General features: G+C 47.5%; 1 protein-coding gene across 6 annotated transcripts in view; it reads right to left on the bottom strand.

Annotated features, from left to right (window-relative positions):
* Fubp3 (far upstream element binding protein 3) overlaps nt 1-12,500 on the bottom strand; it is a 43,376-nt gene that overhangs the window by 15,141 nt on the left and 15,735 nt on the right. For 4 of the 6 annotated variants that reach the window (XM_021155916.2, XM_021155915.2, XM_029473515.2 and 1 more), the window contains exons 3-8: nt 9,782-9,815; nt 7,359-7,408; nt 6,928-6,999; nt 5,596-5,653; nt 3,537-3,699; nt 1,697-1,795 (exon numbers count right to left, since the gene is read on the bottom strand). In XM_021155916.2, coding sequence (XP_021011575.1) covers nt 1,697-1,795; nt 3,537-3,699; nt 5,596-5,653; nt 6,928-6,999; nt 7,359-7,408; nt 9,782-9,815 — 476 coding nt within the window. The remainder of the gene's footprint in view (nt 1-1,696; nt 1,796-3,536; nt 3,700-5,595; nt 5,654-6,927; nt 7,000-7,358; nt 7,409-9,781; nt 9,816-12,500) is intronic. The other 2 variants (XM_085835034.1, XM_085835033.1) reach the window with 1 other exon arrangement.

Consider the following 12,500-nt stretch of genomic DNA (forward strand, 5'->3'; position numbering starts at 1 on the left):
ATAGGGCATCAGATCCCCTTACAGATGGTTGTGAGCCACCATGTGGTTGCTGGGAATTGAACTCTGGACCTCTGGAAGAGCAGTGAGTGCTCTTAATCAGTGAGCCATCTCTCCAGCCCCTGTACACCCTGATTTTTCAGAGGGCTTCTCCCTGGCCTAGAGGTTTCCAAGAAGCATGGCTAGGCTGCCTGACCAGAGAGCTCTAGGGATCTACCTATCTCTCATCCCCCCCCAGAGCTGAGATTAACAAGTGTGTCATCCATACCCAGCATCTTCCTCATCATGCTTGTTTGTTAGGCAGTCACTTTATCCTTTATCCATTAAGTTATTTTCCCAACCCAGTAATCTTTTTTTTTTTTTGGTTTTTCGAGATAGGGTTACTCTGTGTAGCCCTGGCTGTCCTGGAACTCACTCTGCAGACCAGGCTAGCCTCAAACTCAGAGATCCACCTGCCTCTGCCTCCCAAGTGCTGGGATTAAAGGCGTGTGCCTCCACTGCCTGGCCAGTAATCTTATTTTAAGGATGGCTGGCAGCTCTGGGGAGGAAGGCCACTAGGAACAGCTGGCCTGAAGGGAGAGGGGAGCTAACAATGGCTCTCCACCCAACTCTTAGCAGCACCGCTCCTGAGTGCCATCAATGAGAACAGCTGAAGGAGGGAAGTGAGCCAGAGGCCAGCTTCACAGGGTCCAAGTCCAGTGCTTTTTTTTTTAAGTTGTTTTTGTTTTTCAAGACAGGGTTTCTTTGTGTAGCACTGGCTGCCCTGGAACTGAGAGATCTGCCTGCCTCTGTGTCCTGAGTGCTGGTATTAAAGGTGTGCACCACCAGCCTAAATTCCAATGCTCTTAAACATGCATGACAAGGTAAAAGCTGTAAGAAGAACAAAGTGTGGGCAATGGTGTCGCACACCTTTAATCCCAGCACTTGGGAGGCAGAGACAGGCGAATTTCCGAGTTTAAGGCCAGCCTGGTCTACAGAGTGAGTTCCAGGACAACCAGGGCTATACAAAGAAACCCTGTCTCAAAAAAAAACCCCAAAAAACAAAAAACAAAAAAGCCACAAGCTGCAGATGACATACACTGGAGTTCCACCGACAACATATACCCACAGTCACTTGCATATTGGACCAGCACCAGGCACTAGGAGCGGCAGGCTAATCACTCAACTCAGAAAGCTGCACTGATGACAAATATGTGCCTGGCCTCCGGCTCTTGTTTTCATCTGCAACCCCAGCTAGGCTAACAGTATACCTAATTTGGGTTACACAGGATCATCTGCAACGTGAAAAACAGTGCATGTACTGTCCGAAGCAGTGGCCTGTTCTTATATGGCCACATTCAGCCAGTGGCTCTGGTGCTGGACACAGCTAGACACACTACATCTCCATCGTATTTACCCAAAGATGTATCACCAAGTGTTGACAAGCACTTGGGTTAGACCAGCATTTCTCAGTATGTGGGTCACAGCACCCCTCTTCCCAAGGAGGAATGGCCTTTTCACAGGGGTTGCCTAAGACCACTGGAAAACATAGATATTTACATTATGATTCAGAACAGTAGCAAACCTACATTTATAAAGTAGTAACAAAAACAATTCTATGGTTGGGGTCACCACAACATGAGTAACTGTATTAAAGGGTGGAAGCATTGGGAAGGTTGATTAGCACTGGGCTAGACCAAGCTCATGAGTTTGCTCCTACCTGTACTTTAAATGGATCTCCAGTGATGCGGAGAGGCTTGTCTGCTCCTGTAGGCAGCGGGCCATCCTGGATCATGACCATTTTCACACCTGTCCGCTCCTGCAGGGGGACATGCAATCACACAGCTTTCAATGTCATGGGGGGGGGGGGGGGGAATGCACAATGCCTCGAGAAGCAGACTGGGCCAGTCTACTGTAAGTCTATGTCTCACCTCCTGCAGGACCTGGGCTGGCTTCTGGGAACGTGGACACATAGACGACAAAAGCCCAGTGCGCTCACTCTCCTTATTCATATCTGCAGAGTCTGCTCTATCTAGGGCATAGCTCCTACTGAGCACTACTACACACTAACATGTGTTCTGATCATTGTGAGGCAATGACAACCTGTGCCCACCATGCTATCAAGTGCTGCCCCATCCCCACCCCAAACTACCCAGAGGCCCATGGTTAACTGGGCTGAAATGTAGGTTCTGTGACGCCAAGTCCTAAGCTTTTATAATTTACTCTAGGTTGTAGGAGGGCCTTTTACAGTCTGAGGCCTGGGGTATGACACACAGGCCATCACCCGTGAAAGCCCCACAGCTCTGAAGTCTGTTTAAAACTCAGCAGAGCTGAACTCAAGGAGTATTACTAGCCATTCTTGGGTCAGTGTGGCTGCTGTTTGGATGGGAACATATATACTGCCTTAGCTGGAGGTGTCCAATCTCAAATATTCTGTCTTGTTTTGTTTCCAGGTAGGGTTTATCTATGTGATCCTGGCTGTCCTGGAACTAGCTTTGTAGACCAGGGTGGCACCAAATTCAGAGATCCACCTGCCTTTGCCTCCCTTAGTGCTGGAATTAAAAAGGCATGCACACCCCTCTCCCTCCAGCTTTCAAGCATCTTGATTAGAGGTACTTCAGATAAAGGGCTCTGCAACTAAGAGCTGCCTCTTTCACTGTGACTCATGGGCATTAGGGACTAGGTATCTGTCCAGTTCTGACTATGGGGAGGCCATCACTTCCCTTCTCTGTAGACTAGGACCCCGAGTCCCTGAAAAGTAATGAGCGCTTGAGGCTTTTTTACCTTGAGGTCTTTCAATCCAGACCAGGTTAGCTTGGAACTCACACAGAGCCACCTGCTTCTGCCTCCTGAGTGCTGCTGCGATGCTGAGGAAGGCCTGAGCCACAACTAGGTTTTTAAAGTTGTTTGCTCAGTTTTTAAAGATAGGGTCTTGATATATATAGTCCAGGCTAGCCTCGAACATACAATCTTCTTCCCACCTTAGCCTCCTAAATGCCAAGACTCCAGGCCTGTGCCATAGCTATTAATGAAGCCCCTCCCGCCCAAGCCAGAGTCTCATGTAGCCAAGGATGCCCTCAAACTCATTATGATCTTGAACTCCTGATCCTCCTGTCCTCAGCCCAGGGGTGAAGTTCCAGGTATGTATCCCTACTCTGTCTAAATGAGCATATTTAAGAGCATGGGTCAATATTAACAAGAAGCAGATTTCAGGAGCCTTGACTCTTAAGCTGTCCCATGGTATCTCTCCTGCCTCACACACTTAGCATCAGCATATGCCTGTCAAAAGAAGGACTCCTGCCAGGTGTGGTGGTGCACGCCTTTAATCCCAGCACTTGGGAGGCAGAGGCAGGCAGATTTCTGAGTCTGGTCTACAGAGTGAGTTCCAGGACAGCCAGGGCTACACAGAGAAACCCTGTCTCGAAAAATCAAAACCAAAAACCAAAAACAAAACAGAAAAAAGGAGGACTCCTGTGGCATGCGAGGAGAGGTCTGTAAGGGAGCCTCGGCTCTCAGTGTGCAAGGGAAGCCCAGCTTAGTACCACACGGTTCTCAATCACCTGCAACTGCTTGATCGTTTCCCCTCCTTTGCCGATGACCAGCCCCACTTTAGACGCGGGGATAAGAAGTTCCTGGATTGTGCTGTTGCCATCCATATCATTGTGAAAGCCAGGCCCATTCCGACATCGATCCACGATCTGCCCCAGGAGCCGTTTGGCTTGTCTTTGGGAGGGAGAAAAAATCACAAGAGACCCAGCATTAAATGGCTGTTTAAGACGTTCTAGGAAAGGAGATGGTACCAGGGAAAACACAAAGGAGTCAAGGCAGCCCTCCATCCAGCGCCAGCTCCTGTCTCATAACCTGGGAGGTCTCAACCATTCGCCACGCTACAGTACTGCAATTCAAAGGCAACACACAGCACAGCACAGCACAGCACTAGTTTTCCCCTGGAGTCTCAGAAGCCAGCCACTGTCAGACCCCACCCTCATGTCTGCCCTCTGCACCTGCTTGCATCCTCAGAGCCCTGCCTCCTTCGAAGCAGCTCTTTTGTCCTTTGTCCACCTCTGTTCCCCCATCTAGCACAACCCTCACAGGAGACACTCAGCACACTTGTTAGCGAGGGTGGGGGAGAGAAGGAGCGATGAGAGAGACGGAGAAAGCAAGGGTTAGTAGCCACGCTTCAGCCTCTCAATTCCAATGTCTCCCTGTTGCCAGCAACACTGCTTTACGGCTTCCAGCTCAGCCCGGATCTCCAGTGTGGTTCAGGACAAGAGGGGCAGTATCCTGCTGCAGCTGTATTCCAGGGAGCACCTGACTGGTGCAGCCCAGTAGGGACTTTGTGCTTCATAGCCCTGCTATCTGTCTTCATTTCTGCAAGGTATCAACCAAACAACCCAACCTACAATAGCACATGTTGGGCCAGTTTCCTTTTCTGCACCAGAATCTTCCCTGGCTGTTATTTGCAGAATGTGTTCTTTAAGTCATCACAGTTTTTTTTTTGTTGTTGTTCTTCTTCTAAGAGAAACAGATTTATCAACCAGAAGGCTGTCTGTGCTGGAGAGATATTCCTCCTCAAGCTTACTCTCAAGCTGGAGCTCCTCGGGTAGACACAAAGTGGGAGCGTTTAGGAGTAGGAAGGGCGAGCCGTCTTTTACAGTCTTGAGCCTTTGTGTGCAGAATCACCTTATGGGCTCTCAGCTGCAGCAGCTTTTTAGTATTTTGCTAGTGTACTAGATTAACCTGTGCTGGAAAAAAATGCTGGGACTCCAGCACAACCATCCAGCTTGCCCTATAATGCACACCTGCCAGTGGTATTTATTCTGGTTCATCGCTTGCAATGTTATAGCAGAACAAGAGAATTTAAACCCATCTAGGCTCCCTGAGAAATGGAAACAATAAAACAACCCTACCTATTGAGCTAGACATAATCTCAGCTCCCCTGTCCCCTAGCAAACACTACTGTACAGACTGAAGGGGAGCAAAGCACCCCAGCCTGCTGTCCTCTCCTCTGGAGTGCGTGGGTCTGTGAGCTTTGTGTCTGGTATAGGGCTCTGAGCAAGCATGTATCAGGACAGGGGAGCAAGGCAAATTATCAGGGCTCTTGCCAACAGCAATGTCACATGTTGGGCCAAGGCACCTGCTGACTGGTTCACAGGCTCTGTGAGTGGAGCAAAGGAGAGTGGATTCACTTGGTTCGCAAACATCAAAAGAGTAAGCAGGTAAGTTGGCCCAGGGAAAAGGCCTGGTACCCAGTTTTTTAAGCTCACAAAGTGATCAAATCCTCTGATGCAGGTCTGTTCCGGTGTGGGAGGTGTTAACAAGGAGGTTGCTGGTTAGTGTGATTAGCCAGGATGAGAGTCTACTGCTCAGTCCCTGATTTATGGAGAGGTCATGACAGCTAGGAGGCATTCTAGGCTTGTGTGTTTGGGCTAAAAGAAGAGCTCTCCTGGTGTGGTGTGGTGACCTCCCAGGACTTTCTGCTACTGATGGTGTGCTGTGTGCTGTGGCAGACTCAGCACAGGTGGACAGTACGCAGCAACAGTACTGCCCTTCCATTTCTCCTCACTTGGGGAAGGAGGAAGAAGAAGTGAAAGGAAAAAGTAAATAAAACAAACTTACTCAATACTTTCTGGGGTTCCGGTAAGTACACAGGGCCTCTCTGGAATCCCAGAACTCTCTATAAGAAGAATCAAGAAGATGAGGTGTGTTGGTGGGCATCAGGCAGCCGTGTGCCTTTGCCTCTGTGTGTAGACTGTCTCTCTCTGGGGCTGGTTCCTATACCACCCCCACAGAAGCACAGTCTCCCAAAAAGACCAGTTTGCTTTGCTGGGGGACAGAACTTTAGTTCTCAACCTAGAGACTGAGTCCCACAGAGAGCCAGCAGGACACAGCAGAGCTCTGTGAGTTGGTCCTAATTACCAAGCCCCACTCACTCGGACTTGCCCAGAGGCTTCTCAGCACTGCAGTCACTCCCTCAGGTTTCCCTCACTCTGTGTGCAGAGCAGCTCCATAGTCACCAGCCTGCAGACGGCTCTGCGGTGTACTCAGGACTTTATAAACACGCCAGGATTACAGCATTTATTGTATTCACATCCCAAGAAATCGGCAGCAGGGATGTGCTACTGGTCTCTGGGCCATTTGACAGGAGAGAAAACCCTTTGTTTCCAACACCCACATGTTTTATTTATTTACCCATATGTTTTAAACTGACCCTAAAAACTCCTTAAAAATCTTTTCTCAGAACACTGAAAGAGGGAGCTTGCATTCGCCTAGCCTATGGATGTAAACTGTTTTTACTCCCTGGCACTGTAAAAACCAACAAAAAATCCTCAAGACAAATAGCTAACAGCCATTACTGCTTTCAAGACACTGAAGTGAGTATTGTATAAATGACGAACGTTCTCTACAGGAATGTCTCCAGACCTCTCCTTCTCTCAAATGGAGAGAGGACACACTCGGACGACATACTAAAACTACAACTAAAATAAAACTGTCCTTTAACCAGTGTCTTTCAACGTCAAATGGTCAGAACTGAAAGAATGTCTGAGCAGTCCAGAAAGGTGTCTGACCCCCACTCAGACAGGAGCCCTACTGTCCTCCCCACAAAGTGGAAGGATGGTCTTGTACAGGGAAGCTGGGTGCAGGCTCTACTATGCCTGGCATCACATTCTGGTGCAGAAAACATATGTCTTAGCCCAGCCAGCAGGTGTTAGGAGGAGGAGGCCACCCTGGCCAGAGTTGAGTGTTGCCCTAGGAGGCAGGCGTGAACCTCATTCCCAGGCTGGCTTTGGATTTTGGTGCTTAGGTGGGGTCCAACCCCAGAAGTGCAAAACAGACAGCAACCACACATACTTACCCTAGCTTCTAACCAAAAGCAAAGACACAGATTGTGGAAACTGCTGTCAAACACTGATTTCTACTAAAAGAATCTATGAGGAAAGTAGCCCTTACCTGAGGCAATCTGAATTTTGCACCCAGATTCTGCTTGAATTCGTGAAATCTGCTCACCTCCCCTGCCAATAACTGCAATGAAATGAGCAGGGTCAGAAGGTGCCTCCCTTTGCACACATAAGCATACATGGATAGCTTAGTTAACTCAGCCAACATTTACACTCTGCTCACAGCTCACTATAAACCGACCTCTGGGGAGTCCTCTCAGCTCATGGACATCACAGCAACAGATGACGCATGTGACACACAGCAGGTAACTACTTTGGCTGTGGCGAGCATAGCTAGGGGTGGCCAGGCACTCTGATGCTCAGATGATACTGACCACAATGCCTGCAACAGTCCCCCAGCATGCTACCACAGGAGACATGCTCATGAGAGAGTCTAAGAGACGAGAACAGACAGGAGGAGTTAAGGAAAAAGGCAATACTTACTAAATCCGACCATTTTATCAGGCACTTTGAATTCTTCTGTTATTACTGCCCTAAAAACAAAGAAAGTTTTCAGTAAAAGACAGAATTCAAACTTATGTAACCAACTTATATCCCCAAGATGAAAGCTTAAATCAATCATGCTTGCTGATTTGGCCTTTCCCAAACACCCAGAGAATGTCGTTTTGGGGCCCCTGTGGTCAAGCATTCCTTGGGAACCCCAAAGCCTCCCATCTCCGGCCAAAGCAGAAACACCCAGATGCTTCCACCAGCTTCCTCCCTAGCTGCCTGCTGGACAGACAGATGGCTATGTGACTGGCAGAGCTAACAGATGGGTCATCAAGCCCAGGACAGGTAACGAGCTGCTGGGGTATGGAAAGAGCTTCAAGACATTTATTAAGGTATGAGCTCTAGATAAAGACAGAGTCAACGTTTTTGATTTCCTGATCTGTTTCTTATGTCTTTTAAGATAGTACGCGCCCAGGAAACCCAGCACCCTGCAGAGCCTAATCAGTGTTAGGCAGGACAGCACAATCGCCTTACTCGTGCTGTGAGAGACTTTTTTGTTAAATACTATCCTGTTCATCAGGTGCCTTCAAAAAACAAAAAAAGACTCCATCGGCTCTTTCAAACAAACTTAGAAACGTAGCATGCAGTGTATTGTGGACAATATCCAATTGCCCAGCACCACAGAAAGCAATTAAATCTAAACATTTACCTTAGGGGATGCTACATACAAGTAGTCTTTAAAAAAAAAAAAAATCAAAAAACAAAAAACAACTTTAGAAAAGCATATGTTTTCAAGCCTTTCTTACACAGCTGGATTTTTACCCATCATGGAAAGGATCGAATACAGTCCATTTTCAGGGGAGTGCAGCACTTACAAGAAATGCAACAGCATAAATAGCTCTGCCACCATGTCACCATGACAGGAGCTGTCCTCAGCCTGCACACAGGGATCTTTCCCCACGTCTCTCCCTATCTGGAGCAATACAAGCATTCACGAAACTCTAATGGGGCCAATACCTGGCACCCACCAGCCCTCAAGGCCCAAAGACCCCTAGCAGAGGCCAGGCCTGCCAGGATGCACTTTAGCACGGTGGCAGGGGCTCAGCATCCTGTACATGAGACCGAGAGCTGGGTCTGCTTATGAATGGGTAATGTCAGGACTGGTCAGCACTGTGTAAGATGACTACACAGCATGCTTGTCAACAGTTCTAAGCTTATCCCCAGCACTGAAAACAAAACCAATCCCAACAAGACCCCTAACACAACAACACACACAATAGAGAACACCACAGTGATGGGCAATTCTCCAGCACTCATACATGACGCTGGCTACCAATCTTAATTTCTAGCTCCCTCCAACCCTCCTCTATATACCTCTGGCTGCATCGGGACTTCCTATGTGGACCAGGCTAGCCTTGGATTCAAACATTCCATCTATGCCTCACAAGTGCAACAATAAAGTCATATGATACCACACCCAAAATGATACCACCCCCAGCTCAAAGGCTCTATTCAGAAAGAAAGGCAGAGACTGGTCTAAGGCACTAAGAATAGGCACCCTGGAAGTTACATGCTATTTACAGCTCAAAAGGAAATGCTTATCAGCAGTTCACACTAACAACCTCACATAAGTTATTTTAACTCATTAAACTAACAAAACAATGAAACAAGAAATTCAGGCTAAACCTTCCAACTTAACTGACTGTTGGTGATGTTAACAGACCCACAGCATTTTATGTACAACAGGGAGGGCAGAGCTATGTCACTTGCAGCACAGATTAAGGACACCAACTGACAGTTAACATTCTCTGCAGAAGAGAAGACCACAGTCCCCGGAGCACTGTCCCCTTTCCTGTGGGTGATGCTATGACCAGATACTCTTATCTTACAGATGGGCCTTTTTAAAGCCTAGGGTCTTTGTATCTAAATCCTCAACTTAATGGAGGGCTATGGGGGAAAAGAGAAGCTGAGAAGAAACTAGGCACTTAGCCAAGATTCTCCCAACAAATCCTCAATCCCAGGCACATCTTGCTTTCGAAGCCCCCAACACTCTGTTCACCCAGGAATGCGCTCTTCTCCTGTGAAGAGGCTGGAGATCTGAGGTACTGGAAGATCCACAGAACCAGCAGAACAATGCCGCCCCTCCTTTCAAATCTAATCTACAGTGGAAGAGAGCAACTCCTCTACTGTCAGAGTCTCTTGAGGCTCTACAGGGGCTGGTTTAGTGCCTCGGATCAGTCTGTTCCTCGGGCCTGCACTGTTCTGGAGAGGGCTGCAGGAACCATGGATCTTAAGAAAATCTAGCCCCTGGCTTCCCACACTTCCAACCTCTGACTTGCTAACACTCCAGTGCAGATGGTGGATCAATAAACAATTAGAAATGATCAATAAATAATAAAACATAACCCACTGCTTACCTTTGATGTACCAAGGCCCCTAACTGGTTACCTACTGTGGCAAAGAGAAAGAGAAAAGAAAAATCAAAGCATTAGCACGGATAAACTAACTCCATCCTTCCCCACATTCTTACTGTTCAGGGGTGGGAGGGAGGCAGAAAGAAAGCAAACAGTAATTTAGGCTCAGTGGCTGAAATGAATGCGTTATGTGATATGAAACAGGAGGGGACATCTTGCTCAACAGTCTCTAACCCAGTGTCCAGCTGAACGAAGGATAAGAAATTGATCTGTATGTCCACATGCTGAGAGCCTACAAGGGAAGCCTGTCTGTCTAAATCCTGCTCTCTCCCTCTTGCCCGGCATCCAAACCCAACGCAGATACTCAGGACCCTCCTGCTCTTTTAAAACCAAATGAGCAGATTTACCTCCGTGGAAGCACAGCTGAAGACTGCTCCAAGGCAGCTGTAGTTACAAAGAACATGCACATATGTCCCTGTTTTGTCATCCCTTACCCCACCCAGAACAGTTCGGAGAAGACCAGGCTCCGCCCTCCTGCAGCAGCTTCTCTAGCCCATTTCACAGAGTTGAGTGGCAACAGCCTCTCAGTATTAGAACAGACTCTGCAATCCCATTTCCAGAGCGGCTGTCAGGCTCCCTGATCTGGTTTCTGTCTCGCAGCTATTGATGTGCTCCTCCTTCACCAGCCATCAGCAGAAATGGTTCTATGCTGCTTCTCTTCTGGAAAATGCAGTTCAAGAAATATAGTCAGCAGACAGAGGGAGACTATAAACCCAAACCAATAGTAAGGAACTGAACGGACGGACCTTTCAAGATGCTAAAAAAGCATGCAAAAGTATGTCTCTGGGGAAGCACACCAATATCTGGAAAAAGTAAAGGCTTAAGAGCTGCTGCATCCTGTCCAGTTACCCTGCCATCTTCTGGACACTGGAGGACCATAGAGAGACAAAGGAATGCAATCCAGACCCTGATACTCCAAAAGGAGAAACAATACAGCAAAAGTAAACTACTAAATTCACTGAAGCTATTGATCCAAGAAAAAAACAAAAAACAAAAACCATATTCCATCTGGATCAATAGCAAGATGATGGTCTGCAGCCAAAGCCCAGCCTCTGGACACTGTTGGTCGCTTACCTCAGGGATAGAGTTGTTTTTAATCGACTCTTAGAACTTTTTTTGCCCTTACCCAGTGCTGGATTCCCATTCGCATGAAATCTAGACACTCTCCAGATTAGGAAAGGAATCCCCATCATAGGCTTTTGCCCAAGAACTGTCCACTGAGGGGGACAAAACAACACACCAAAGAAAGGGGCAAGGGCAGAGGCTTGTGGGGCTGCACAGCTGTTCTACCCCTGTAAGTCCAGCACTCAAAGGCTGAGCCAGCCTGTTACATATACACAGATTTCAAGGGCAGCCTGGGCTAACATGAGAGCCCTACCTCAAAAGTTTAGCTTCCCCAATTTCCATCAGAATCCCTCTACTAGAGGGTGAAAAGTCCACTGACTACAGAAGAACTAAACACTGCACGTGAATAAGGTCCTGAGAGCTACATGGCAGAGCAGGCTCAGAAACACCGCAGGCTGATGACCTCCAGTTATGACAGAGATGCCACAGGAACACAGCAATGGGCAACTTGGCAACAAAGAACCGTGTAAGCCTCACTGGAACATTCCAGAGTTTCTGTTTAAACAGCATTCAGCGACAGCCTGTGCTCACAACTGAAATTCCTTTTCGTTGGCAAGGTACATGTCGTGGGCCTCACACCTGCAATTATTCTAACTGCTTCCTTGACACATGGAGGCATCACAAACACTAGAACCAAACCTGCACACATCACTACTCCCACATACACAGCCTTCAGGGGCCATGGCACCAAAGGAGAATACCAGATTCCACCAAGTAAGTGCTCAACCTCAGGTAAGCTGAGAAGCCCAAAATCGACCCTACCCCCTCTCGACGCAAGCATAACACAGAACTACATGTGTGGTTCCAATCATCTATCTTATTGGGCACCTAAAAAAACCCTGAAATCAGTAATGAGAAAGGATGTTGGGCAATGTACATGGCAAATGGCATGTCTTTTCAGGTCTTCTCTGCCCTCCTGGTGGCACGTAGGACTACCATCTCACTTTCTGAGTTCTCCTAGCTAATTCCAGCACACTGGCTCACACAGGGTCATTCTCACTGACCCTGAACACCACACAATGGAAACTACCTGGGATGCTGAGGGGAAATCAACTTCTTAGACACTAGGTAGTTGACAATGTAAGATGTTCTTTCTGAGGAAAGCAACAGCCTGCTAGCTTCAGCAATAATCTTTAAAATAAAAGTATGGTGCTAAGCATACCCTTTTCTTGTTTTTCTTTCTGCAAAGAATTGCTAGCAAAGTATCTCTAGACAATAAACCTAACTTTATAACAAGCAACAACCTTAATATTCATCTGTCCCTTTCCCTAACCCATGTGCTTTGGGCAGATTCCAGAGTGCAGCCCTACCAGAAGAGAAATGGCAGGACTTTTATACTCAGCAAAACCAAGACCAATTTCCTCAGGGGTTTGTTGTTGTTGTTTTGTTTTTATGGTTTTTTTGTTTTGTTTTTTTCGAGACAGGGTTTCTCTGTGTAGCTCTGTCTGTCCTGGAACTCACTCTGTAGATCAGGCTGGCCTCGAACTCAGAAATCAGGAGTTTGAAGCTATCATCAAAAAGTGCAAGTTCAAGTTTG

This window comes from Mus caroli, unplaced genomic scaffold (assembly GCF_978045245.1).
Source record: "Mus caroli unplaced genomic scaffold, Mus_caroli_1 scaffold_2, whole genome shotgun sequence".
NCBI classification, from domain to species: Eukaryota; Metazoa; Chordata; class Mammalia; order Rodentia; family Muridae; genus Mus; species Mus caroli.